Here is a 25499-nt window from a genome sequence, read left to right on the forward strand (position 1 = left end):
GGGCTCCAATGACTGCACTCTGGGACATACCAACATTTGTAGGCAGGTGAGAAGGTATAGGCAAAAAAGATTAGGAAGGAGCAACTAGCAATCTTCAGTACAAACATGGGGCAAGAGCCTTACTGGATTTTAGTCAGCAACAAATCAGAGGAGAGAAATTGGAATAGTGCAATACCCACATCTGCCTTTATGGTAGATTTAGGTAGGAGGAAAGAAGAAACCATCCAGTTGGTCAATTTCAAGAAAGAATCAGAGGAAATGAATTGGGTACTGCAAGCGTAGAAAGTCTTTGAACACGTGTGGCTCTCTAGGAGCGAGGAAAAATGAAGCGGCAGAATCAGAGACAATGCAAGATCAAGAGAGAGCATTTAAAAGAGTGATATCGCAGAGTATTTGTGTAAGATAAGTCAATAGAGAAGGGAATTGATGTGCAAGAGAAGGGGATCCATTGCAGAATCAGTGTTCTTGAGTAATTGATAGAGGGTGGAACCTAGTGGGTGGGTGGAGGGGTTTGATTGTAACTTACTTTGACCTAAAGACTATTTCATCAGACACTTGAATGGTTTGCCCCACTACCTCCTTTACATTACGCTAAAGGTCTGCCCCTATGTCCTAGCCACAAGCTACCTTTCACCTAAGAAACATAAATACCCTTCTGACTTTTCAATCTCACCATGTTTATACACATCTAGTATTTCTTTCCTGTACATACTATTGAATAAGGAAAGAATATGCTAGCCACTTTGAATTTTGATTTGCCAATATTATCATTCAGAAAGAACCTATCTAGAAATGAAAAATATTAAGAGTGTAACAAACCACAGTTGGAGCAAGAACTTAATACAGAAGTCGTGATGGCAAGGACCAGTGTCTGTCTGGTTCCCCATTTACCATTGCACCCCAATGCCTAGCAGAGTTCAGCACTTACCAAAATCATGTGTTGAAAAAAACGAGTGCATGAATGGGTGCCATATTTTTTAGGGCAAATTGTGTCACAAAAGGCCCAAAATGCAAGGTCTTGAACACAGTAAATGTTCTTTCTCCCATAACCACCTAAAACGGGAGTTGAGAGCCAGGGAGAGAAGTGGAGGACTTGGTCCATACAGTTTTTCGAGACCCAGGCCAACTGTCTCCCTCTTCTTCAAGTAGCTTCCAGCACACTACGGTGGTTTTCATCTCCATTGCAACTCACAGAAGGACATCATGAGCATCGAGGAATGTACCTGCCAGGGTAGTTTATCAGCCAGGCCTGGAAGCCACACACGTTGCCTCACACAGCCTAAAGGAGAGGAGTTAATCATGTGGCCATATCTCATTGCAAGAGAGGCCAGGAAATGTTACTGGGCCTGGGGCTACTTATTTCTGTGGAAGGAAAGTAGAGTGGATTTGGGTGGATAGCTAGCAACCTCTTCTATCGGCATTCTCGTACCCTACCAGTAGTTCTTTTTAAATATGGATTAAGTTATACAGTTTTCTGCAAGAAAACATAAAATGTACAAAAAGAAACTCAAATCCACATTAATCCTTCGTTAATAAGAATATGTCAAATATTCTCCTTCTCTGAGAGCTCAAGGTTAGAATAATGAACCTGTTTTGACTAGCAGTGTTCTCTGCAGCCTTCAGACTGAGCTGTTTGTATATTGAGAGAAGGCATTTTTTTTCAGTGTCTTCTATAAAGGCTTTGTCAGCATTTTACAGTTCTAGAAGACAAATTTGTCCTTGCTCCAAGTGTTTTCAAGTGCTTCAGTGGTCAAACAGGTTTTGAGTCTAGCTTTTAATGCCAAAACAGAGAGGGGGGCCAAGGGGAAGAATTGAAAATAAATTCCACAGTCTCAGGCTAATTTTTTCATGGCTTTTGCTCTTTTTAGATTTCAGGATATTTTTATAATTAAGGAAGGTGGTTCTTAAAATTCACTTCCTTCTGACACATAAAAACTGTCCAAATAAATTATATCATAGCAGATATGTGTGTTTTGAAAGTCACTGGTAAGCCTTAAATGAAGCAGAATTTTATGGATTGTAGACTAAGCTTTATCTGTTTTTTTTAATACAGTTCAAGAAGCAGTTTCATTAATTTATACTTAAAGTCATAATCTGTTCTTTGCTATTTCTTAAAATGACCTATTTAAAAGAGCCTAAGTTTAGAAGACCAATTAAAATAAAAATGAATGCAATAAAACATTTTTAAAGAGTTTTATTACTTTAACCTTTAATAAATGAAAACATTAATGAACCACTCTTTTACCACACCTAGAGAAGTGTTTGGGACATAAAACAGTTCAAAATCTTCAGAAGGCATTGAGTCAGTATTTTTTCATAAGACAAATACTATTAACAACTGCAGAACATTCGAAAGTCCAGTAGCATACTTCTCATACAATGGAAGTCTTCTAATTCACCTGTTATTTTAACCTACACATTCTGTTTCCTCTTTTCTCATCTCACTGAAGTGGAGGAATTGCTGATCTATTTCTTTATCTTTCCTTCCTAAACCTTAGGCAAAAAATGGAAGTTAGAATTTATAACATGTTTTGTGCCCATGGAAATAGGTACTTTTGTTACTGTATTCAGAGATCTTTACTACTGTTGTTTCATTCTGAAAAAAATTGAGGTAGGTTGCCAGTTGTAACACATTCTTCACATGTTCCTGTTCCCAAAAGGTATAGGGACAACCCAACTGCCTTGGCAAAGGAACACTGGGTGCTTGCTTGCTGCTTTAAGTGAAAGCAGCTCATGAATATTCAACAGTCTCAAACATGTAGACAACATGAAAGTTGGAATTGTCATAAAGTCTTAGGAATATAGAACAGTTTTGAAAGTCACCCTTTGTCTATTACATCTATAAAAACTCAAATCCTTGGGGAGTTCTCAAACATAGGGATCAAACATGTTTTAAAAGTGGAGTCGGGGAGGGAGTTGAAGTTATTGCTTACTTATTTTAACCCTGGAGAACAGCTAGACTTTCTCACATTTTACAACCGTTTTTTGCAAAGCTTTCCATTATTAACATAGCTATCTTTTTTCTATAATTCTCAAAATCTATAATCAATTATATCTTGGTTCTTTCTATTTAGAAAAAAATTCTTATAGCATCTTACTGAAGTATCTTTAAATTCATATAATATTAAAGCTTATTTTCTGTTCTCTTTCTGAATATTTCTTAGCCTTAATGTGAAGATTTTTATTTATTCAGAAATAGTCATTCGCGTATAATTAAAAAATGTATTTCATTGACACAGTTCTAAAACTATCTGAGGGTAGAAGGTTGTACTTTCCCTAGGAATTCATGTTCCATAACTTTAGGAAACCTAATACTGTTGCCCAAGATCTTACACTAAAGATTTTGATAATCTATTAAAGATTACCAATGAGAACAAACAAAGATTGTCTGTCATTGATATATCTCTTGTTTTTCAGGAAGATCACATTTGGGTAATAAGAGCAATTATGCTTTGCTTCAAGGAGATCCATTTTAGAGAGGCCTCTTCTAAATATATAATTGAATTTTGTCATAATTTTCATTTGTCAGATCGATTCTCAAATCAACTGTGTAAATTATCTAAGTGTCTCAATTGATGTTTAGTAATGGAAGACACAAACACTCCAGTTCCTGGGGACATTTCCTTAACTGGAGAAATAATAGTAAAATATTTTAGGGGAGGTGGATCTCACAGTTTCAGAAATAATAATCATGGCATCAACAACAATAGCTAATATCCTTTAAATGTACCTGGTATTATTCTAGTGCTTATACATGTGTTATCTCCTTTAATCTTCATGACCACCTATATTAAGTCTTGCGATCTCCATTTTTCAGAAGAGGAAATTGAAGGTCAGGTAGGATCATAACAGTTGGTAAATGATAGAGCTAGGATTCAAACCCAAACATTCTGACTCCAGAGTCACCATTCTAACTATTATGTTAATACTTACTGTGTCTCCCTTTGTTTCTACTGTTTGATGGAGCCCAGGGTTTTAAACTTTACGAATTCCAGGTAAGTGGGTCAAACCAAGGTAAATGGAAAATAATTCATTCATCTACTGAGCCAAAGATTCGTTTTCTACTCCAATTATGTGTTTATTTTGTAAAGATTTTTATATATGTCAATTTCATCAGATTATTGTGAACCTTAGTCAGATTTACTTTGTGAAGGGTTTTTCACGATGGAAGGCTATGAATATGTAGATGAACACATGTTGCTTCAATAATATTATTCTAATGATACACAATAGGTGGGTTGTGCTTAATGTCCTTTTAATGCAGATACAAATCTTTGAGTTCAGTGAAATTCAGGTTCAGATCTCCAAGGCAGCTATTTTTTTTTTTTTTTCAGTTTAGTGAATCTAAATGTGTTCTCATTTGCTTATTTGTAATCTTCCTTCATGGGGATGGCTTACTTATTATGTGCTCAGTTGCCTGGATTGTATTTAGAAAGCTTTGGCCACATTCACAGAGGCAGTCAAAAAACCTTACAGATATGCCTCCCGATAAGTATTAAAGCCCTCTTGGCCAACCTGAAATACATGCTATTCAAAGTAAATTTCCTGTTTATATTTTTCCCATCTTAGCTGATATAAAGATTAATATTAAATATCACAGAAACAAAGGTTCTTTACGCCATTTCTTTTTATGGATAGTTTACAGTTTAGCTATGTGTTTTCCCACTTTATATTTGCAGTTTATACTGAAAATATGTTAAATGAACAATGAATGTTACGTTGGTTTCTAATTAGATTCAGGGTCAGATTCCCCAGTTCTAGTTCTTTTTCTTTTTCTTTTTTTTTCTTGTGTATTTATTTATTTTGAAAGAAAAAGCACAAGTGGGGAAGGGGCAGAGAGAGGGAGAGAAAGAGAGAGAGAATCCCAAGCAGGCTCCACACTATCAGTGCAGAGCCCAATGCAGGGCTTGAACTCACAAGCCATGTGATGATGACCTGAGCCAAAGCTGGACACTCAACTGACTGAGCCACCTAGGCGCCCCTCCTTAGTTCTAATTCAAATGCCGCCACCCTGATGTTCTGACAATCTGGGTTTTGCTATGGTTAGCTCTAAGATATGGATGATACCTAACAAGGACATTATAGGATATAGTGATCATTTCTATGATGGTATCAGATACCTTCATTAAGGGGATGATAAAACTCAACATCCAATTTTATGCAAGTGGCATATACTAAACTGTCATAATTTTACTGGTTTTAACAAAGATAGAAATAGGACTTGAATTAGCTTATATCTGCATATTATCTGATTTTACTATTTTAAATAAAGGAGGATCTTCTGTTGCATGTTTCTTACCATTCTTACTGGGTAACAAATAATTTGTTTTGTTACAGAATATGGAAAGCCTCAACTCCACACCATCTCATGAGAGGGCTGGACCTGATGATGTTGAACTGATGTCCGATGAAAGGTAATTTTAGCATTTTCTCCTCAAATTGCTTACAAGAGCATGAATAGCTTTTTTTTTTTCTCATTTAATGCAGTGTGCCTTATAAGAACTAAAAAGAATAGAATTAAAAGACTGTATGTTCACCAACAGTATTTTGTAGCATGGGAAATGCTTGGAATAGAAAATCTGCCATGGTGCTCTTAAAGACTACTGTATGCATTGTTGTATTTCTAGTTTTGTTTTATTTTGATTTCTTTTGTTTTATTTTGTTTTCGAATTTTATCAGAATTTAATTTAGAGCCACTCAGCTTCCTTTTAAAATGAATGAAGTCATAAATTTCAATGGATGAAAAGCATTGTTCTAAAACAGATTGACCTTTTATGATATTTTGTTGTTGCTGTTACTTGTAGCAAAGAAAATGAAAAAGACGGCAGACATACCCAGCATTTTGAGGTGAGTAGCTAAGAAAATTGTGACTGTAATGGGGCTGTTCATACATTCCTGAGAGCACATGGGAAGCATTATTAGACTGTCAGTAAGGGATAATGAGATTAAGGGACAGGACTGTGATTGGTTTTCAGAAGGCAAATACTGAGACATAAAGATTCCATGAGAAATCATAAGAACTCTTTTCTTTGCTTTTTAAATTCTTTTTTTTAATATGAAATATATTGTCAAATTGGTTTCTATAGCTTTTTAAAATCTTTTATTTTGCTTGCAGAGAGAAACTTCAATAGCATGGAGATTTCTCTTTAGATTTTCTGTAAAATAAAACAAAAAGCCAAGGCTACTGGTTTGATTTTTTTTTATGTTTTATGCATTTTTTAAGTGATTGAAATAAATAGGCAGTAAGTTTAGTGGATCTATCACAGAGATTTATCTCATTAATTTTCAAATTAAGATAAACTCAGTGTGAGTTACTAAACCCAATTTGTTTTCTGAGTTTTGTCTCATTTTAAGTAAGCCATGGAGAAAAAGTATCTAACCCTCTTATGTTGTTTATATCTTAAAGTTTTGGTGATTTCCTGTATTCCTTGTTCTCCAAGGGCATCGCCATGCTGGCCAAAATGATTTCCCTTTTCCCAACCCTGGCTTCCATTCAGTGTGCTTAACCCCATTTTTCATTCACGTATGTGTACATAATCTACTTCCAAATGCTTTCAACTCTACTTTCAATGTTTTTATCAATTTTTCTCTTTGGCCAGATTTAAAGCATTTTTCAACCTGTTCTTGAGTTCTGAATCTTGAAATACTAATTATACATAGAACTCTTCCTCTAACCCAGTGATTCCTAATCTTTATTGGACATTTTCTAATTCACTGATGGATTTACTCAGGAGCATGCATTGAGTCCTGCTGTGGACACATACTGTGTTAGAAGCTGCGATTCAGTAACGGCTCCAGTCCCTACCCTCTATGGAGTTTTACAATCCAGGAGACTGAGAATCTAAAAGCTGTAGACTTCTTCTTAGAAAAATGCACACTTTGTGTACAATTGGCATAAAAGAGCTGGGAATTAATTGCCAACTCCCCCTGTTCCCTGCCAATGCTGTGGACTCATCGTATTCCCTATGTTCAGTTCTTGTCACGTATACTTCATCGACCTAGCCAGATAATGGAAGGGGAATGCTTCCTCTTTCCGACTTCCAGCTGCTGGGCCACTTCTTTCATCTCTGATTTCCAACCCATTTCAGCTTCCTTCCTTGGGACCCAGGCAACGAGCTAACATCTTTTTCCTTGACACCAGGTACCTTTGTCAGAGCACATTTTCCCCGTGATCGCGTTGTTTCCTTTTTCTTCTTGTTTCACCCTCTCTCTGTTCTTTTCCTCTGCTCACAGCAAGCACCTAGTCATCATGCCATTGAACGTTACTTTAAAGAAAATTGCTTCGCCAGCCTCCTAGAGAGGTCTCCTCCGTTTCCTCCCTTTTCAGCCTATTATCCTCTATAAGATAAAAGGGTATAGAGCAGCCTTTGTGGATGGACTTCATAACATTAACTCGTAAATTCCAGGTGGCACCGAAACTCAACCCATGCTAAACTCAGTTTGCCTTGGTATTTTGTGGGCAGCTCCTATGGCACTGGATGAATCATGGGGAAAAAATCTCAAGTCCTTCTTCCATGTGCCAGGTCCTATTCTTACATGGGTCCGCCATGTGCAGTTACCAGTCAGCACCCGGCCCCCGGTTGGCTGTCCTGAAGCACTCACTATTAATAATCATTGCCACCATAATAAGTTCAGCTAGGAGATAAAATTAGGCAGTGAGTTAAAATCTAGCCTCGGCAATCCATGTCACCTTTCTTTCACAACTGCCCACAGGAGAAAAACAAGCCATCACTCCATAAGATTCGGATGATGTTTCTCCTCATGAAGGCATGGATTTCTTTCAGTGAAGGAAATGTATATTTAATTGTTAGTGATGGACTGTGAAAAAGATCCATTTTCCATTTTTAAAGCTCTTTCCCTTGTTTGCCGTGTATTGTGATTGTTTACCATTCAACATGTGCAGCACTTTCTAGAACTTATTTTACAACCTAAATAGTTAATCTGGTCTTCTGGTAATACCACAATAATTCCTAAATTGCAGAGATGAAAAATAAGTCTAGACTTTGGTTACCCCTCCTAGAATTCTGTGTAATCAGTATTCTATTTCACACCTCCTACAGCATCAGATTGAGAGGCCAACACTTACATGCCCACCATGGATGGATGTGATGTTGTTTCCAGCTACATTTTTCATGAAGACAATTTGTCTTCCTTAATACCGTCCTTTAAATTTTTCCTTACATATTCTTGAGATCCATGTGAGATTAAGACAACAAATGAGAGCTGTTGGGAAAGGTGGTCTTTCCTTTTGTTTTGAGTCACGTTTCCATGAGAATGAGGAACACTGGTGATGCTCCTTACAGGGACAGATAGGCAGAGAGAAGCTGGTTTTAGAATCTGCTGCTCAGACACAAATGCAGGCGCAACTGTGACTTTATTTTTGAAGTAATCATTTTGCAGCCCTTAAATGTGTTTTTGTTTGGATGCATGTGTTGACACCTGAACATCAGTTTATCCCTTTGTGGCACATCTTTTTAATTTTTTGAATCAACTCATCTTATCCAAAAAGAGAATCTGCTTGAGATCTCCAATGGTCAATGAAAAAAAATTTAGAGTCCCTTCAAAATGCCAAAAATTAAAGTATGATTTCTTTGGGTAGGTTTTCAAAAGGCTGGCATTTTAATAAAATATCTGGGGGGGCCCTGGGTAGCTCAGTCTGTTAAACATCTGACTTCGGCTCAGGTCATGATCTCACGGTTCATGAGTTCGGGCCCCACTTGGGGCTCTGTGCTGACAGCTCAGAGCCTGGAGCCTGCTTCTGATTCTGTGTCTCCCTCTCTCTCTCTGCCTCTCCCCCACTCATGCTTTCTCTCTAAAAAATAAATAAACATTTAAAAAAATTAAAAAATAAATAAAATAAAATATCCCGTTTGGGCTTTTTGAAATGAGGTGATGTAAGGAAGAGCCTAGCACACTGTTCCCTATACAGATGGAATCCAGAGTCTTTGTTCTTTTGTTTCTTTTTAAATTCAGTGAACAACTGGAAGCATCCAGAAGAAAGGTCGTCCTTAAAACCAGCAATTTCTAGATTCTAAAAGGTATCACTGAAAATACATATTTTCGAAGTTCTTACAATGGAGTTTCAACCTTATGCTTCAGTGATTCCTTCTGATAAGTTCTTTCCTTTTGGGGAGATATTTCATGCCTCTGTATAAAATCCAGAACATGAAACCTATAACTTTATACTTAATACTTTATCAAGAAAGCAATACCTGTAAGAATTATTGAGTGCGTGGGGCGCCTGGGTGACTCAGTCGGTTAAGTGTCGGACTTCAGCTCAGGTCATGATCTCGCAGTTTGTGAGTTCGAGCCCCGCATCAGCCTCTGTGCTGACAGCTCAGAGCCTGGAGCCTGCTTCGGATTCTGTGTCTCCCTCTCTCTCTGTCCCTCCCCCACTCGTGCTCTGTCTCCCTCTCTCTCTCAAAAATAAACATTAAAAAAAAATTGGGGGGTGCCTGGGCGGCTCACTCAGTTGAGCGACCGACTTGTGCTCAGGTCATGATCTCACAGTTTGTGAGTTCGAGCCCCGCATCAGCCTCTGTGCTGACAGCTCAGAGCCTGGAGCCTGCTTCGGATTCTGTATCTCCATCTCTCTCTGCCCCTCCCCGACTGGTGCTCTGTCTCTGTCTCTCAAAAATGAATAAATGTAAAAAAAAAAAAAAAAAAAAAAAAACTTTAAGAATTATTGAGTGCATGGAAGGGTATTACCTTATCTGGGAGAGGTCATTTTATGTCAGAAGTATAAGGTTAATGAAGTGTTAAATTCTTTCAAGATATTTTTACATTCTTTATGCTTTCTAAGCCTACTGCTAGAAGCAGTGAATTTAACACTGCTTAGAAGCATACCTTTGATAACAAATAAGACATTCATAGTAAACAGAAGTCCATTTCCCTTTTTTATCCTGCTTGAAAAAAGAAAGAGAGGAGTAAGAGAGAAGACAAGGCTTTCCAATCAAGACTGAAAATTAATATTAATTATCAAACATCTTAAGTCTAGTCTTTTATTTGCCCTGAGCAGGATTGAGATAAATTCTGAAATATCCCTGTCAACAAGGATTTATGAAATGAATCACCGTGTTATTTCAACTTCGGTGTATTGTACGGAAGCCTTAGGATTTTGTTATTATTGGTTTTAATGTGAGAGCAAGAATAATTTAAAGGCTCTATTTATTTAGATTCACTTCCCATTTCACCCAGTCCCTAACGGCTACCGAAACTTTGGGATTCCCATGAACTTTGGAAATTTGTTATGTCCACTTTCTTTTATTGTCAGGCCAAACAGTAAATGTTTATGGTTCCATGTGGTTCTTCTGTTAACACTGTGTGGTTCCTTCCTGTGCAAACTGCATTACACAGTACACTCTCTGATATCATCGCTCCTGGCTCTGGTAAGCCATTAGGCTACTTATTTATATCCTGTGCAGGGAGGGAGAAGGGATGGAACAAAAATTCAACTATTTGAAGTCAGGGAAGGAGCAAGATTAGTGAAGTCTGAGAACTGAAAAAGCCAGGCCCAGTTTGATAGGGCAAGTCTTGACAAAGATCAGGTGAATAGTAGTTAATGGTTCCTTGACCTGAACATGGAATGTCACCTGAGGTCCCAGGCAAGGTGAGCTCTCTTGAGTATGTGCTCCCTGGCATCCTGTTTTTTTTCTTTTATAACATATGTGACACTGGTATTTACATGTTCAGTGTCTTTGTTCCACACTAAATTCCATATCTTGTTAATTCCTGTAATCCTAGTGCCTAGGACATAGTATGTGTTCAATAAACACTTGCCAGATGAATGAATGTGAAAGGGAAGTAATGAATAATTGGAAATAGTATTTTTTTACAGTAACTATGGGCCAGCCATTTTTGTATATGTTTTTCACTTAATCTTCATGCCAACTTTATGAAGTCTTGCATTTGCATTATAGAAAAAAAGCTTTAAAAAAAAAAGAAGAAGCTAAAGCACAAAGAGGTTTTCATTGAAGGTCTTGCTGCTAGTTGGCCAGTATTGAAACTCAGGTCTCCAACTCTTCAACCCATCCCCTGTCTGCCACACCACACTGTTGTTTAGTGGGTTTCTGTAAGGCACAAAAATTTTTTTTTAATATATGAAATTTATTGTCAAATTGGTTTCCATACAACACCCAGTGCTCATCCCAAAAGGTGCCCTCCTCAATACCCATCACCCACCCTCCCCTCCCTCACACCCCCCCATCAAACCTCAGTTTGTTCTCAGTTTTTAAGAGTCTCTTATGCTTTGGCTCTCTCCCACTCTAACCTCTTTTTTTTTTTTTCCTTCCCCTCTCCCATGGGTTTCTGTTACGTTTCTCAGGATCCACATAAGAGTGAAACCATATGGTATCTGTCTTTCTCTGTATGGCTTATTTCACTTAGCATCACACTCTCCAGTTCCATCCACGTTGCTACAAAAGGCCATATTTCATTCTTTCTCATTGCCACGTAGTATTCCATTGTGTATATAAACCACAATTTCTTTATCCATTCATCAGTTGATGGACATTTAGGCTCTTTCCATAATTTGGCTATTGTTGAGAGTGCTGCTATAAACATTGGGGTACAAGTGCCCCTATGCATCAGTACTCCTGTATCCCTTGGGTAAATTCCTAGCAGTGCTACTGCTGGGTCATAGGGTAGGTCTATTTTTAATTTTTTGAGGAACCTCCACACTGTTTTCCAGAGTGGCTGCACCAGTTTGCATTCCCACCAACAGAAGGCACAACATTTTTGACAAGGGTTTGGTGTGTGACCCCACGGCATAAGGATCTCTGAGTTGAAAATTGTGAAAAAGCAGTAGTCCCCCTTATCTGCGGTTTCACTTCCCGTGATTTCAGTTACCCACAGTCAACCCTGGTCCAGAAGCAGATGATTGTCTTTCTGACATGTCACCTGAAGGTCAATAGTAGCCCAACACTGTGTCACAATGTCCACACGATTCACCTCGCTTCACCTCGCATAGACCTTTGTCATCTCACAGCATCACAAGAAGTGTAAGTATCTCACAGTAAGATATTTTGAGAAAGAGATCACATTCACATGACTTGTATTACATTATGCAGTACAGTGGTTCTATGTTATTAGCAGTTATTGTTCATTTCTTGCTGTGCCTAATTTATCAGTTAGACTTTATCATAGGTATGTATGTATAGGAAAAAGCATAGTGCATGTAGGGTTCAGTACTATCCTTTGGTTTCAGGCATCCACTGGGCGTCTTGGAATGTACCCCCTCAGAATAAGGGGGGACTATTGTAACTCATTTACTCTCTGATTCAGCTGAAGATATAAGACATATAAACAACAAAAGTTGAAACCAGAAATATTTTGGTATTTGAGAATGTCCTTGACATTTTGACATTAATGATCTAGTAGAAGAAGCAGACAAGCAAGTAGACAAGTGTAATTCCATATGATGAGCAACAGGAGAGTGTGTGGAATGATCTGGAGAGGTGCATCACCCAAACTAGGCTAACTAACATTTGAAGGAAGAGTTGTTTTATGACGGCGTATTGCTGCCGAGCCTGAACAGCTTCAGCGTGGGTGGCCCCTGAGCAGCATCCCTAGATCCCACGTGTACATAAATCCCGGGTCCACACCAGCAGCCCACTCTGCACCCCCAGGCAAGGCAGCCATGTCAGGTTCTGGTGAGACCAGTGAGGCCAGAAATTGAGAGCAGAGGGCAAATGAAAGAGCAGCCTCAGGGACCGATCACAGCATAGCGGGACAGAGCCGAGCATGTGGGTGTGCTGATGAGGGCTGTGCTGAGTGTGCCCATGCTATGCAAGCTGTTGCGGTTTGTGTAAGAGAGACCCCTCCACTACTGTGTAAAAAATGAGCCAGAAAGTCCAGAAGCTTATGTAAGTTAATATAGGTCTATAGTGTGAGTGATACCCCATTGTATGTGGCACAATCTAAACACCCTTATATGGTGACTTCAGATACAGTGATCTTTTTGCTATTCCTTAAACACAGCGACCATACCTCAGGGCCTTTGCACTTGCTTTTCTTCTTCCTGAGATGTTCTTCCAGTAGATGACTCACTTCTGCATTTCCTTCATATCTCTGCTCATATGTCCCTTCTTAGGAAGGGTCTTTCCTGACCACTCGTTATAAAATTGCAGACTGTGGCCCTGATCTCCATCATCCCTCTTACTCTGCTTTATTTTTGTCCATAGTCCATATCACTGCCTGACATGTTTTTCTTCGTTTACTGTCACTTCCTGTAAGATTCATTAAGGACAGACTTGATTTTGTCCCCTGAAGTATCTCCAGTGTCTAGAAAATGGCCTAGCATGTAGTAAGTACTAAAAATTTATTTGTTAAATAAATGAGTAAATATTATCTTTGCACACAACATAATAGCACACAACATAATATCCCTATTTAAGTATATAGCATGTGATGTTATTACTGAATAAACAAAAAAGTTTTGACCTGATTCTCTTTGTTAGAATAATAGGAACTTAGGGGGTATCTATTCCAGCCTCCCACCCATGGCAGTAATCTCTCTGTCTCCCACATACCTGACTCTCAAACTTCATTGCAATACTGTGAAGAGCAGCTCACTAATTCACAAGGTGGCCCATTGTTGTATGGCACCCAAATCAACTGTGCTCAGAACTCCCCTGAGCATTCTTGAGCCTGTCCCACAAAGTGCCAGCTCCCTCAGTGTTGGGAGCGTGCATGTCTCACACACCCAGCACAGTGGGTGCCCCATACCATGCTGTTGAAAGAATGAATAAATCTGTACATTTTGGAGGGGGGAGAAAAAACTTTAATATTCTCATTTTAACTTTCTTTGAAATGGATGCTAATTCAGATGTAGAAAAAATTTCGTAATCTCAATTTCCTTTGAAATGGGTGCTGATACAGACAGAGGTAGCAGTCATAAAAAGTACACATTGCAGTGAACTCCCATGGTGCCTGTCTTCGTGCTTGCTCCTCCTCAACCCTTCTCACCCACACTGCCCCAAAACACCAAAATTGCTAGTGCTGACGTGTGTCTGGAACCCAAAAGGCTCTTTTCTTTGTTCATAATGCATCTAAAACTCCACCCCTTGAGATAGCACGGTTCACCTCGAATTGCCGTGGAACATGCCTCATCTCCAACCCCTCTCTCTAGCATTTTGAGACATGGCAGTGTTTTCCTCATCTGCATATGGGGCCTGGTAATGAAAAAAGAGTGATGGCCTCCCTGTGTGGGTTTCTTATGCTCCAGGCACTGTGTTAGTGTCCTTTCATACCTTCTCCCAGATCTTCAGAGGAACCTTGCAAGATTGATGTTGTGAATGAAGCAGTTCAGCCAGAGCACCAAGCTAGTAAATGTCGGCCACACAGCAAGCCCAGGTCTGCCTGTAAAGCAAGCTCCACATCCATTCCACGAGTGCACAGTGTCAGGGGCTGATACATGCTCTTCCAGAAGAATATGTCATGCTTACAATATGGAATCATATTTCTTATATTCGTTTTTATGTCTCTAAGTGTAACCAGTGTTAAAAATATTGAGAAAAATGTGTATTTGCTGTATGCAGATTCTAACACACACACACAGGTGGTTGGTGGCTGACCCTGTAACTTAAAAAACTGAGTGCCAGATTTGGTCATTCAGCCCTGGTCCACTTAGGACTCAGCTGTAGGAACAAATAATTTTTATAGCATAAGTGCATAATCTGTTTTCCCCATTAGACAAGCAGCATTTTGAGGTATCTTAAAGCCCTAGATTACTTGGCATTTTCATCTGTCTTTAGGAGCTCATCATGAACTGATTGATGATCTTTCATTTTATTCCAAATGTGAAGAAAATAGCAGCCCCTTGTGCATCATTTCATGGAAATATAATAGTAAAAGCCCCCGTCTATTCCCCTGGTGATATCAAAGTGGGTTGAATAGCTATTAAAAGTAGCTGGAAGTCTTAATAGTGCTTATTTTAAGCAGGAGAACATTTCTCATGCATTAAAGGAATCATTTATGATTTCCAGATGTTTAGGTTTTTTTCCTTTAATATATTTGCTAAAATAAATTTCCAGTTATTCTCCAAAGAAAATCTCTTGTACAGATCTGTGCTACTTGAGAAGGGTATTTGTGAGTAAACACTTGGGTTTATAATCTTAGGAGAGAAGGGAAAGGGACAATGGTTGGGCTTACAAGATGCCAAAAAAAAAGCAAGGTAAAAAAGAATTAATTTCAGGGCAAATTTTGTCAACATAAAATCACTTAGCTAAAACAGCCGCCTCTGGGAGAGGGTTTTCCCATCCCCCAGGTAGCCGAGCCGGGTGTAGGTGCCCCCAGTGAGCAAAACCAAGTGGAGCTCAGTATTCAGTACTCAGACTAGAAGAATAGTAGGAAAACAAGTGACAGTTTGATATTTGTTAAGACATAAATTATGCATTGCTGACTTGCCAGTTCTTGGCTTTTTACTTAAAAAAAAAAGTGCTCCCTGTGTCATTTTGGCTCATTTCCAGAGTCCGTATTCCTTACTGCTAGCCCAGATGAGCCGCCAAACCCCTGTGCTGTTTGAATTTGCGCAACAATGCTTTAATACCCAGAGCTCCTCCATAAATAGTCTGTCCTCCCCACACTCGGGGAGAAAACAACCACAGGAAATCTGGGAATGTGCAGCTAGCCCTGCTTAATTGATCTAAGCCTGCAGGGCCAGCAGGAGGGCATTCGTGCACACAGCCTCTGCTCCTGGCCTTGCCGGACTGTTTACCTACGGGGCAAAGAAGTCTGCACACAGGAGACACCATGTTGCTTCTACAGCCTTAGCAACGGCGGTAGCAGGATTTTTGTTGTTGTTTACCGTCTGCAGGGCTGTACTCCTTTAAGGAAACACAAACTCCTTTTCCCTCATTCCTGGCCGCAATCAGTAACCATCAAGACTGTCAGCTGCCTGCAGTTATCAGGAGGGGCAGCAGCTCTTGGAAATCCTCTTGTCTTCCTCAGCGGAAAAGTTAAAGGAGCATAGATGGACAGTGGCTTCTTGCATGCAGGTGGCCAGCCAGTATCCAGGGGGCATCAAACTATGATTTTGATTTCTGTGCTGGGTACACCCACAGCCTCAGCTTGGGAGGTTTCATCCAGAAGGAGTGGAACTGCTGCAGACATTTTTGGGTTTTGGTGAGCAGTAAGATATTTGGGGACATTGTGCTGTTATTGCAGAACCCCACAATGAAGATTCAGGAGCACTCCGGCATAACTGACACCAAACTGCAGAGGACCCAAGATGCCGATGAGCAGCAGGAGAGCTTTGTCTCCGAAGTGCCTGAGCTGGACCTGACTGCATTGTGTGACGATAAGAGCTGGGAAGGTAGGGTCAGCCGCTATTTGGATGCTTTAATATTGGCAGAGCATATATAAAGTCGCATAAACGAGAGGCATATAACCACATGGACGTATGAAAGCATGGGTGTAGGAGTAACTGTGTTTCTAAATGACTGAAAATCCTTTCCCTGGCATAGAATGTGTCACGTTAAATGTTGCCAGGAGTAATTGCAATCTAAGAAAGAAAATGTGCTTGCCCTCTATCAGAGCGGCACCTTGCAGCCTTTTTTATTTCTTAACTCACCAGGAGTGCTGATGCAAGTGTTTTGCCTCTAGTAGTACCGAGTAGAGGACTAACGGATGGGTACACGTTTAGGACTTCATCTGGGCACCCCGCTTCTCTTCCCACTGCTCCACACCCACCATCTACCTCCTTCATTAAATCTCCTTCCTGTTTTTTCGAGAAAGATGCTTTGGCTTGCCTTGCTTCTATGATTGATTTTATGGATAGAATTTTTTTTTTAAGCCAGGTTAGCCAGCCTAAGGGGTTTGCTCATCAAAGAGAACAATGAATAAAAAGTGCTTTGCTTGGAAGCCTGTAATACAGTGTGTTAGATTGGTTTTTCTCGAGATTTTTGGCAAAACATTAGAAATTTACTTGTGAGGAAGAAGAGAGTATCCTCATCTTGTCCAAATTGTATTTCAGGAAGGCTCTGGCTGCTCTTCTTTCATTATCCATGTGTCTGCATCCAAACATGTATCAGCGTGTATCCAAAATGCATGCCCAGCAGCCTCTGTGTAGTGTGTGTTTGGAGGCTACAAAGAGGGAGAAATTGTGTGCTTGGTTTCAGAACAGCAGCACAACTCAACACAGCGGCACAGAGAATTACAGCTACAGGAAATCAGTCCTTTTCCAAAGCACCTGGATTTCCTTGTCTTCTCCCCCACCCGTTTTTAAACTAAAAAGTACTCATTTGTAAATGAGCATAGATGAAGGACCAAAAGATGATGTAAACAGACCACAAGGTGAAAAATAACAATCCCATTATGCTCCTTGCATCCACGGCTTGGTGAAACAAAAACAAACTGTTTTTGTTCTAGTCCTCCCTCTTTGCAATCTAAGAAACGTGTTCTAGCCCCCTTTACCATGTAATTAGGCAGTGGGTCTGGGATTTTCAACGATCTTCCCAGTTCACGATACAGTCATTAGACAAAATTGCAGGGTGTTTTGTTTTGTTTTTAGTTTAAGTGATATATTCCTGGATAGTATTTTATTGTTCTTCTTTTGTTTTCGGTACTTTGGAAGAATGAGGTGTGTTTTAAATTCGTCGTACATTAAGAACAACCCCTCCCCGAGGGTGGGTGATGGGTATTGAGGAGGGCACCTTTTGGGATGAGCACTGGGTGTTGTATGGAAACCAATTTGACAATAAATTTCATTTACTGAAATAAATAAACAAATAAATAAAAACAACCCCTCCCCTTCAAAAAAAGTCCCACAGTAGCCACTGCTACCCAAATAAAAAAGCAGTACCCAAAACAAATGTTGTATTTGGGTTTCAATAATAAGGTCTCTTCACATCAGAAACAAAACTTTAGGCAAAAAAAACCCTAGGATTTTGGGACAGAATTCAAATTAGCCACATGATCTTGGTGTATTCAGTAAAGGGACAGGTAGATTCTTCCTCCTCTTGAAATGGACTCGGTTTGATTATTCTTATCTTGGTCAATCATAAATTTGCGATCTCTTCCAGCATATTTTAAGAAACGAGTATGAAAATCCTCTCCAGTATGGTTGAAAGCTAACTTACAGTTTCTTTAAAACTGTTTTATTATTTAATGTAAAGAATTCTCTTCTAGATAAAAGAATCAACATTTTATGTTGTGTTGGGAAACGATATAGAATTTTTAAAAGCTTATTGGGAAAAAATACAATAGGCTTGGAAATACTAATTGTATTACCCATGTAATTAATGAAGGGATTTGTTTTAACTTTTTTTGCCAGTTACTGTGTTAGTGGCTGAACTTGCATATCTTGAAAATGTACATGGATTCATTTCAAGGCCGTTTTCATCATTTGATTACTGTTTTCAGTGGCCGTTTTTTATTGTATATTTATTTTAAATTTCCAAATTACATTATAATAGTATAGTCAAAATAAAGGAATCATATATATACACACACACACATACACGCATAATATACATGCTATATATATATATATATTATATATATATATAATATATTATATATATAATATATTATATATATAATATATTATATATATAATATTTAATATATATATTAATATAATATATATATATAATATATATATATGGCTTCAGTAAGAAACGAACAAAATGGTAGCTTTGCAGTATGGAGTCCACTTTGCACTAATTTAAACTGTGAATGTGAAACCAATGCAATAAAATGTAGAAATGGAAGTCATTGTTACCAAAATCCTATGAGCCAGCATCCAACTGTAAGTCTCCAAGTCACTACACAGTGTAGCCTCCTGTTTTGGGTTGGCTTGTCTGTTCCCTGTTCTCACACTTTAGTTCATACCCTCTCACTCATATGCCATCGCAGAACACCAGGTGAGGCGGTGCTCACTGAGCAGCCTGCCAGTACTAGCCCCAGAAGCATATGCTGCCATATGGCAAAGCTGTTCTCTGGCTTCGGGGGCATATTCTATCAGGGAAACAAAAAAGGAAATGAAACTAATACAGATTCCACAGGCTAGGATCAGAGTCTAATCATGCTTGTCGGCAGATAAGTAATACGTGCTTTTTCTTTTCTTTTTTTTCTCTATATGTACCTATGTATTAGGGCACATTTTTTATCTATCCACATGGCATTATTTTTTTTCTACTTTGCCAAATTAAATGAATATACAAATCAAATGTACTATTGTTACTTAAAATCCTTCAGGGGCGCATGGTTGGCTCAGTCGTTTGAGCATCCAGCTCAATCTCAGCTCAGGTCTTGATCTCACGGTTGTAAGTTCAAGCCCCACATTGGTGCCACGCTGGACATGAAACCTACTTTAAAAAAAAAGGGGGGGGGAGGAAAGCCCTTCAGAGGCAGTCATTAGACACCTCTAATTGCTTAATTAGAATGTTCCTAATCAGCCAATTCATGTTGATTTGGAGGGTACCGTTTGTGGAGGATGAGGTTTAAACCATCAGCAATTCTACTAACTTTGTCATAGTGAGATTAAGTTTAAAAGAACATTTTTAAAGGGTATAAAATACTTCATATTTCCTATTTATCACTACTTATCAAAAATAACTTCAGAAAAGAAATGCTTTAAAAGAATGATAAAGAAGCAAGGGATCTTAAAGATCTTTTGACTGAAACCTCCCATTATACAGATAAGAAAACTGAGGCCAAAAGAAGCAAAATGATGATTCGAGATAACAAATCTCCTGACTTCCTCTCTGAGGCCTCTTTCTCAGCAATTCCAGTTATGTATCCTGGCAGGCAGTAGGCCATAATGACTAAGAGCCAGGCACACCGTGGGTTCAATCATGGCTCTAATACTTTGTCGCTTTGTGGACATGTTAGTAAATGTGTTAACAGTTTCAGCCTCAACTTCCCCATTTTTAGATAGGTGTAACAGCAGATGATAATGAGTAACAGAGTACTATTCATTTAGTAAGTTTGTTGCAAGGATTAAAGGATCTAATAGATGCAAAGTGCTTGGCATAGTATAGGAACTTAACAGGCACTATGTGAGTGTTAGTTGATATTATTACTATCTTCTGTAAATGTTTCCAAGTATGGTTTCAAGAAAAACCAGCCTGAGTTTGACTTCTTTGAAACCAGAGCCCAGTTCTGTCTGATGATAGTGCGTGACTCTGAACACAGAAAAGAAGCCCATAGTTACTGGATCCTCCACTGATTACCAAGGACAAATACCAAACCAACCTCCGTGTGTGTGTGTGTGTATGAATAAGACAGACAGACAGACTCTGGATTAGGGAAATGTTACATTGAAAAGGCCTCAGCTAGGTCGTTAACAGGGACTCCAATGCCCTGTCAGATGTGGAAAGAATAGAAGACAGGTAGCAAAGTGAATTAGTACCTGATTAACAACAGTACTTAAATGTGCAGATACATGGATCAAAGTTGGCACAAATGGGGGTATTCTTATTAGGAAAGTCCTCAGCTCTAGTCTGTTCCATATATTTTATTAATGACTTAAATAGAACAAGTGGGGGCCTACTTACTAAATTTGCAAATAGAGACAAAGCAGATATATGAAAATTAAGGATGGAATTTGAATTGACAAAGCTGACTACTAAGGCTCCTTGTAACCCAGATTATTTGAAGGATTTGTTAGGACTACCATTGTTGTCAAGTTAAGTTTTGTAACACGAAGGAAACCGTTATAATAGGATTTCCCCAGTAAATACCCTCTACATCTTCCTGTGTCTGGGATGTACACAGACCTCCTGACACCACTCAGGAGCCACCCTGAAAGGCGGGCGGTATGACATCGTGCCAGGAAGCGATGACTCAAAATAGCACAGAGTTGGAAATGAGATATGGAAAACATCAGCTCCCTTAATTCTGGCAGATTTATCAAATAAATCATCTTAGCAGCCACTTGTCTTTTGTAGAGCAAATGGATCCAGCTGGCTAAGCAGAGTGTAGCTATATCTCAGTGACCACATTCATATTACTCAGAAGTATGTTTCTTCTTCCCACAGTGAATTTCCCTTATTTCTGTGTGTACTGTAGCGTCTGAACTGGGACTCCCCTAGGACCTTTTTTTTTTTTTTTTTTTTTTTTTTAAGGTAGCTTTCATCTCTTTTACTTCTGACTTGCTCTGATGTCAGCCGTCCTGGTGGGTTAATTTTTCATAGAGAGACATGCCATATTTATGGTCAGAGTTCTTTGTGACAAGACACGTGGCTAAAATCACTGTACCTAAGGAATTCTGGTCTAGATATAAAGCTGCATTTGTTTTATGTGGTGCTTTAAGATGAAAATCTAATTTGAAGCATCAAATCTTTTCTGTTTTCCCTTTGGATAATTTTCTTGAGATATCTTCATCCATTTCATTGCTCTTGAATTACTGCTGAAAACATAAGCTATTTCCCAAACTAGGAATGGGGTATGGCAATGAATATATGCTCAAAACAGTCTCTAGGCGGATGATCACTCTCTGAACACACTGTCATTTACTACATTGTTCTTATTCAGTTCTTCTTTGTCCAGGTAAGTGTCAATTATCAAAACATGAGTAGGCCTTGTATTTTTAGATCATTTCAAACTAAAACAGAGGAATAGTTGGTTTTATTGATTGAGTTATATTGCACTATATGTTCTAAACTATAAGACCATATAGAATAAAAGGAAAGAATGAGATCTTGCCATTTGCAACAACATGGATGGACCTAAGAGGGTATAAGGCTAAGTGAAATAAGTCAAAGACAGACAAAGATCATATGATTTCACTCATGCAGAGTTTAAGAAACAAAACAAATGAACAAAGAAAAAAAGAGGCAAACAAAAAACAGATTCTGACAGACAAACTGATCATTGCCAGAGGGAAGGTGAGTGGAGGGAATAGGTGAAATAGATAAAGGAGATGAAGAGTACACTTATCTTGATGAGCACTGAGTAATGTATGGAATTGTTGAATGTTATACACCTGAAACTAAGATAACACTGTATGTTAATTATACTTCAATTTAAAAAGTACATGAATAAATCCATGGAAACCAAAAGAGAGAGAAAGAGGAGAAACACAACCATTTCATTTCATTTTGCCTGGGTGAGAAACTTCACTTTTGTTCTACATGCATACTAATGATGCAGCGTAACCTTTTATTTTTAAGGTTGAAATTCATAATGGTTTTACATTTCTCACTTTTTAATGAATGCATTTATGCTAACTCTATCCTTTAAGAGAAAATGTCACCCATAAGCTAGAATTGCTTCCACTTTGTATTTCATATATACCACTGGTGATGTTAGGAAAAGGACACATTGGGACATCTTGTCAGTGAAGTGAGTGGTCAAGAATGGAGCTGTGTTAAGAAAAGGGAAATCTGATGAATGGCCCCATGTTACCCACAAAGGATAACATAACTCTGTTCCACAATTAGTATTTTATAGTTAATTCAGGATCACGATATATTTTTTTACTGGAGACATTGTTTGGATAATGGTCACAGACACACACTCTTGTTTCAGACACAGTTTAAAACTGAAAGATTAGTTCTATTTCTTTTTTTTTTTTTTATGTTTGTTTATTTTTGGGAGACAGGCAGAATGCAAGCGGGGGAGGGGCAGAGAGAGAAGGAGACACAGAATCCGAAGCAGGCTCCAGGCTCCCAGCTGCCAGCACAGAGTCTGACACAGGGCTTGAACTCACAAGCTGTGAGATCATGACCTGAGCCGAAGTCGGGCACTTAACCGACTGAGCCACCCAGGTGCCCCAGTTGTTCTATTTCTAAAGAGACATTCTGCTAGGTTCAGACAAACTCAAGGACTTCAGGATCTGAGGTGACACCTTTTTAAATTGTGATGAGTCGAAATGTCAAACTGGCCAATGTCAACTGGCATATGGCCCATATGCCAATATCAATATCAGACTTTGCTTTGCCGGTGCCCTCTGTCCCCTGCATGCCACCTTGGCCTCCACACCCCCCCCCCCATGTGTTTTGCTCCTTTGCCACTCTGGGGTGAAGTTATAGCCTGCTGCAACACTGTGTAAGCCATCTTAACCCTTTCCCTACCTGCCTCCACTGATACTACTCCTTAAAGAAAATTGCTGCTGTCTTCTGAAATATCATGAAAAGATACAGTCTAGCCAGCTTAATACTTCCATTTTCTGCAGCTTACTCCATTTTTCTTATTCCTCTAGGGGTTACTTTCCACTGACTCTCTCCTTCCCTCACCCCTCCATCCATTTTCTGTTCTTTTCTGCCAGCAGTTTGGAGCTGCTTGTATCTGAGCCCTGACACCTAGGAGGAGCTTGCTGCAAGATTTAGTGCATATGAGGGGAACTCCTGGTCCCCCCCAGCTTTAGTCAAGTACATCTACCCACGTGTTCCCTGCCACTTTGGGAGATGAGTGGACAAAAATCTGTCTTTAACATTGCTTTCCTTTTTAAAAATAATTTGTATTACCACCTGAGTTCCCAGATAACTTCATTCTCTTTAAATGTTGAGACCCTACAGATGTCATTCTACCTGAGGTTAATTTTTTTTAAGTGATGTGCTTACCTCTTCTGCTGTGGGGTCTTCAAAAACGTCACAGTCATCCTTGTTATTGGAGCATCTGGCACATACTAAACTGAAGCGCTTTCCTTCAAGTCAGGAGATCTAGTGTTAGTCCTAACTCTTGTCATTGATTAGGTATTTGCTCTTAAATTCATTGGGTTTCACCTTCCTTATATGTTCTCTGTTGGACTGAATCCATGGTTCTCAAATCTGAATGCATGTAGGATCTCTTGGGTAGCTTTTAAAGTGTGTGTGTGTGTGTGTGTGTGTGTGTGTGTGTGTGTGTGTGTGGAGGGGCAGGTAGTATATCTGGGCCCTCTCCTGAACATTCTGTTGAGTTGCGTGGTTGACAACCTGTGCGTTAGAAGTTTCACATATCTCCCTTTGTGATGCTAACATGCAGCCAGGGCTGAGAAATCGCTAAATTAGATGATGTATGAAGTTTCAACCAGCTCTAACGTTCTATGATTATAATATAATGCTTTTAAATAAAATACTGAGTAGGTACTTGTTTAAGATAATTTTGTAGATTTTATAAACACTTTGATAGATGGAGGAACAAATGTTACATGATTCAAGCTCTAGGAATCCCAAACTTTCAGAGCATGGCCAAATTCTAGCCTTGTATAAATCACAGTAATCCATAAGTATACTTAAGGCATAACTTTTTTTTTTAATGCAGGGAGTACTACAAATGAAATACCCTACATCATCTGAGATCTATCTTTAAAATCTGGTAGGACTTTTTTAATGAAAAAAGGAATATATTGAGGTGGGTCTTGAGGGAAAGAGAAATATCACTATTCCCTCCAAAAATGACAAATCAGGAGGTTGTATTGAGTATGGTTTTTCTCCTTAAAGACTAAAATAATTTGTACAGATTTATCCTTTGCAAGCCATTCTTCTTTGTGTTTTTGACTAATCTGTGTAAGCACCTTACTTTAACTGTAGTCTTGAGCAGCTTCTGAAGTTTCAAGTGCAAAACATGCATCTTAAATGTGCTAATCCCAGCGCTAAGCAGAAGCACATGAACAGCTTACTGAAAGACCCAAATGGAAGTCCAGACTAGGTAAATGGGCTCTCACAAGATGAATTTGACTCTCTGGTCATTTCACTGATGGATACATATCCATGACGCCAAATACCTCTCTTGCTGACGCACTTGCTTTTCTTCTCCACAATGCCCTCATGTGAAAACGTTCTCATCCCCTTCTCTTTTGAATGCAAGTGAGGACAGAGCTAGAAGGTAGATGAAGGCTGTCAGATCTATCGATGATTTCTGTTGGGGTGTAGCACCCTTCATCTGCACCTGAAATCTGAAGTGAGAGGTTGTTCAGTGCCTCCCAAATCCAGTGCATCCTAAACCATTCAGAAAACTTAGGGAACAATTATGCTTTCTTTCTTTCTTCCTTTCTTTCTTTTTTAAATTTAAATCCAAGTTAGTTAACATATAGGGTAGTCTTGGTTTCAGGAGTAGAATTTAGTGATTCGTCGGTTACATACACCACCCAGTGCTCATCCCAATAAGTGCCCTCCTTAATGCCCATCACCCACTTAGCCCATCCCCCCACCCAACACTCTGGAAACAATTTGCTTTTATGAGTGGTTTTGACTTCTTACCCTCTGTATTTTCCAGAGCCAGTCCCTACCTTCTCGTGGCAGCAGGAGAACGTGGACTCCGACGAAGCGCACCTCTCCCCGCAGGCTGGGCGCCTGATTCGTCAGCTCCTGGATGAGGACAGTGACCCCATGCTCTCTCCTCGGTTCTACGCTTATGGGCAGAGTCGGCAATACCTGGATGACACAGAAGTGCCTCCTTCTCCCCCAAATTCCCATTCTTTCATGAGGTATGTCTGTGTTGCTGGTAAGCAGTTGCATCATCGCCATAACATTAGAAAGAATAGGAATGGTGTTGATGGCTAGTAATTTTTTAAGTTACATTGTAAGTCTTTGGAAGAACCTATGGGGAATACTCCATCCCAGTATGCAGGCTCC

The 25499-nt window shown here is 39.2% G+C and overlaps 1 protein-coding gene across 7 annotated transcripts in view; it reads left to right on the forward strand.

Moving 5' to 3' along the window:
• FAM13A (family with sequence similarity 13 member A) overlaps positions 1 to 25499 on the forward strand; it is a 357659-nt gene that overhangs the window by 300224 nt on the left and 31936 nt on the right. For all 7 annotated transcript variants that reach the window (XM_042935908.1, XM_042935906.1, XM_042935907.1 and 4 more), the window contains 4 exons: positions 5338 to 5414; positions 5805 to 5847; positions 16165 to 16312; positions 25141 to 25351. In XM_042935908.1, the coding sequence (XP_042791842.1) occupies positions 5338 to 5414; positions 5805 to 5847; positions 16165 to 16312; positions 25141 to 25351 (479 nt within the window). The remainder of the gene's footprint in view (positions 1 to 5337; positions 5415 to 5804; positions 5848 to 16164; positions 16313 to 25140; positions 25352 to 25499) is intronic.

This window comes from Panthera leo, chromosome B1 (genome assembly GCF_018350215.1).
Source record: "Panthera leo isolate Ple1 chromosome B1, P.leo_Ple1_pat1.1, whole genome shotgun sequence".
Lineage (NCBI taxonomy): Eukaryota > Metazoa > Chordata > Mammalia > Carnivora > Felidae > Panthera > Panthera leo.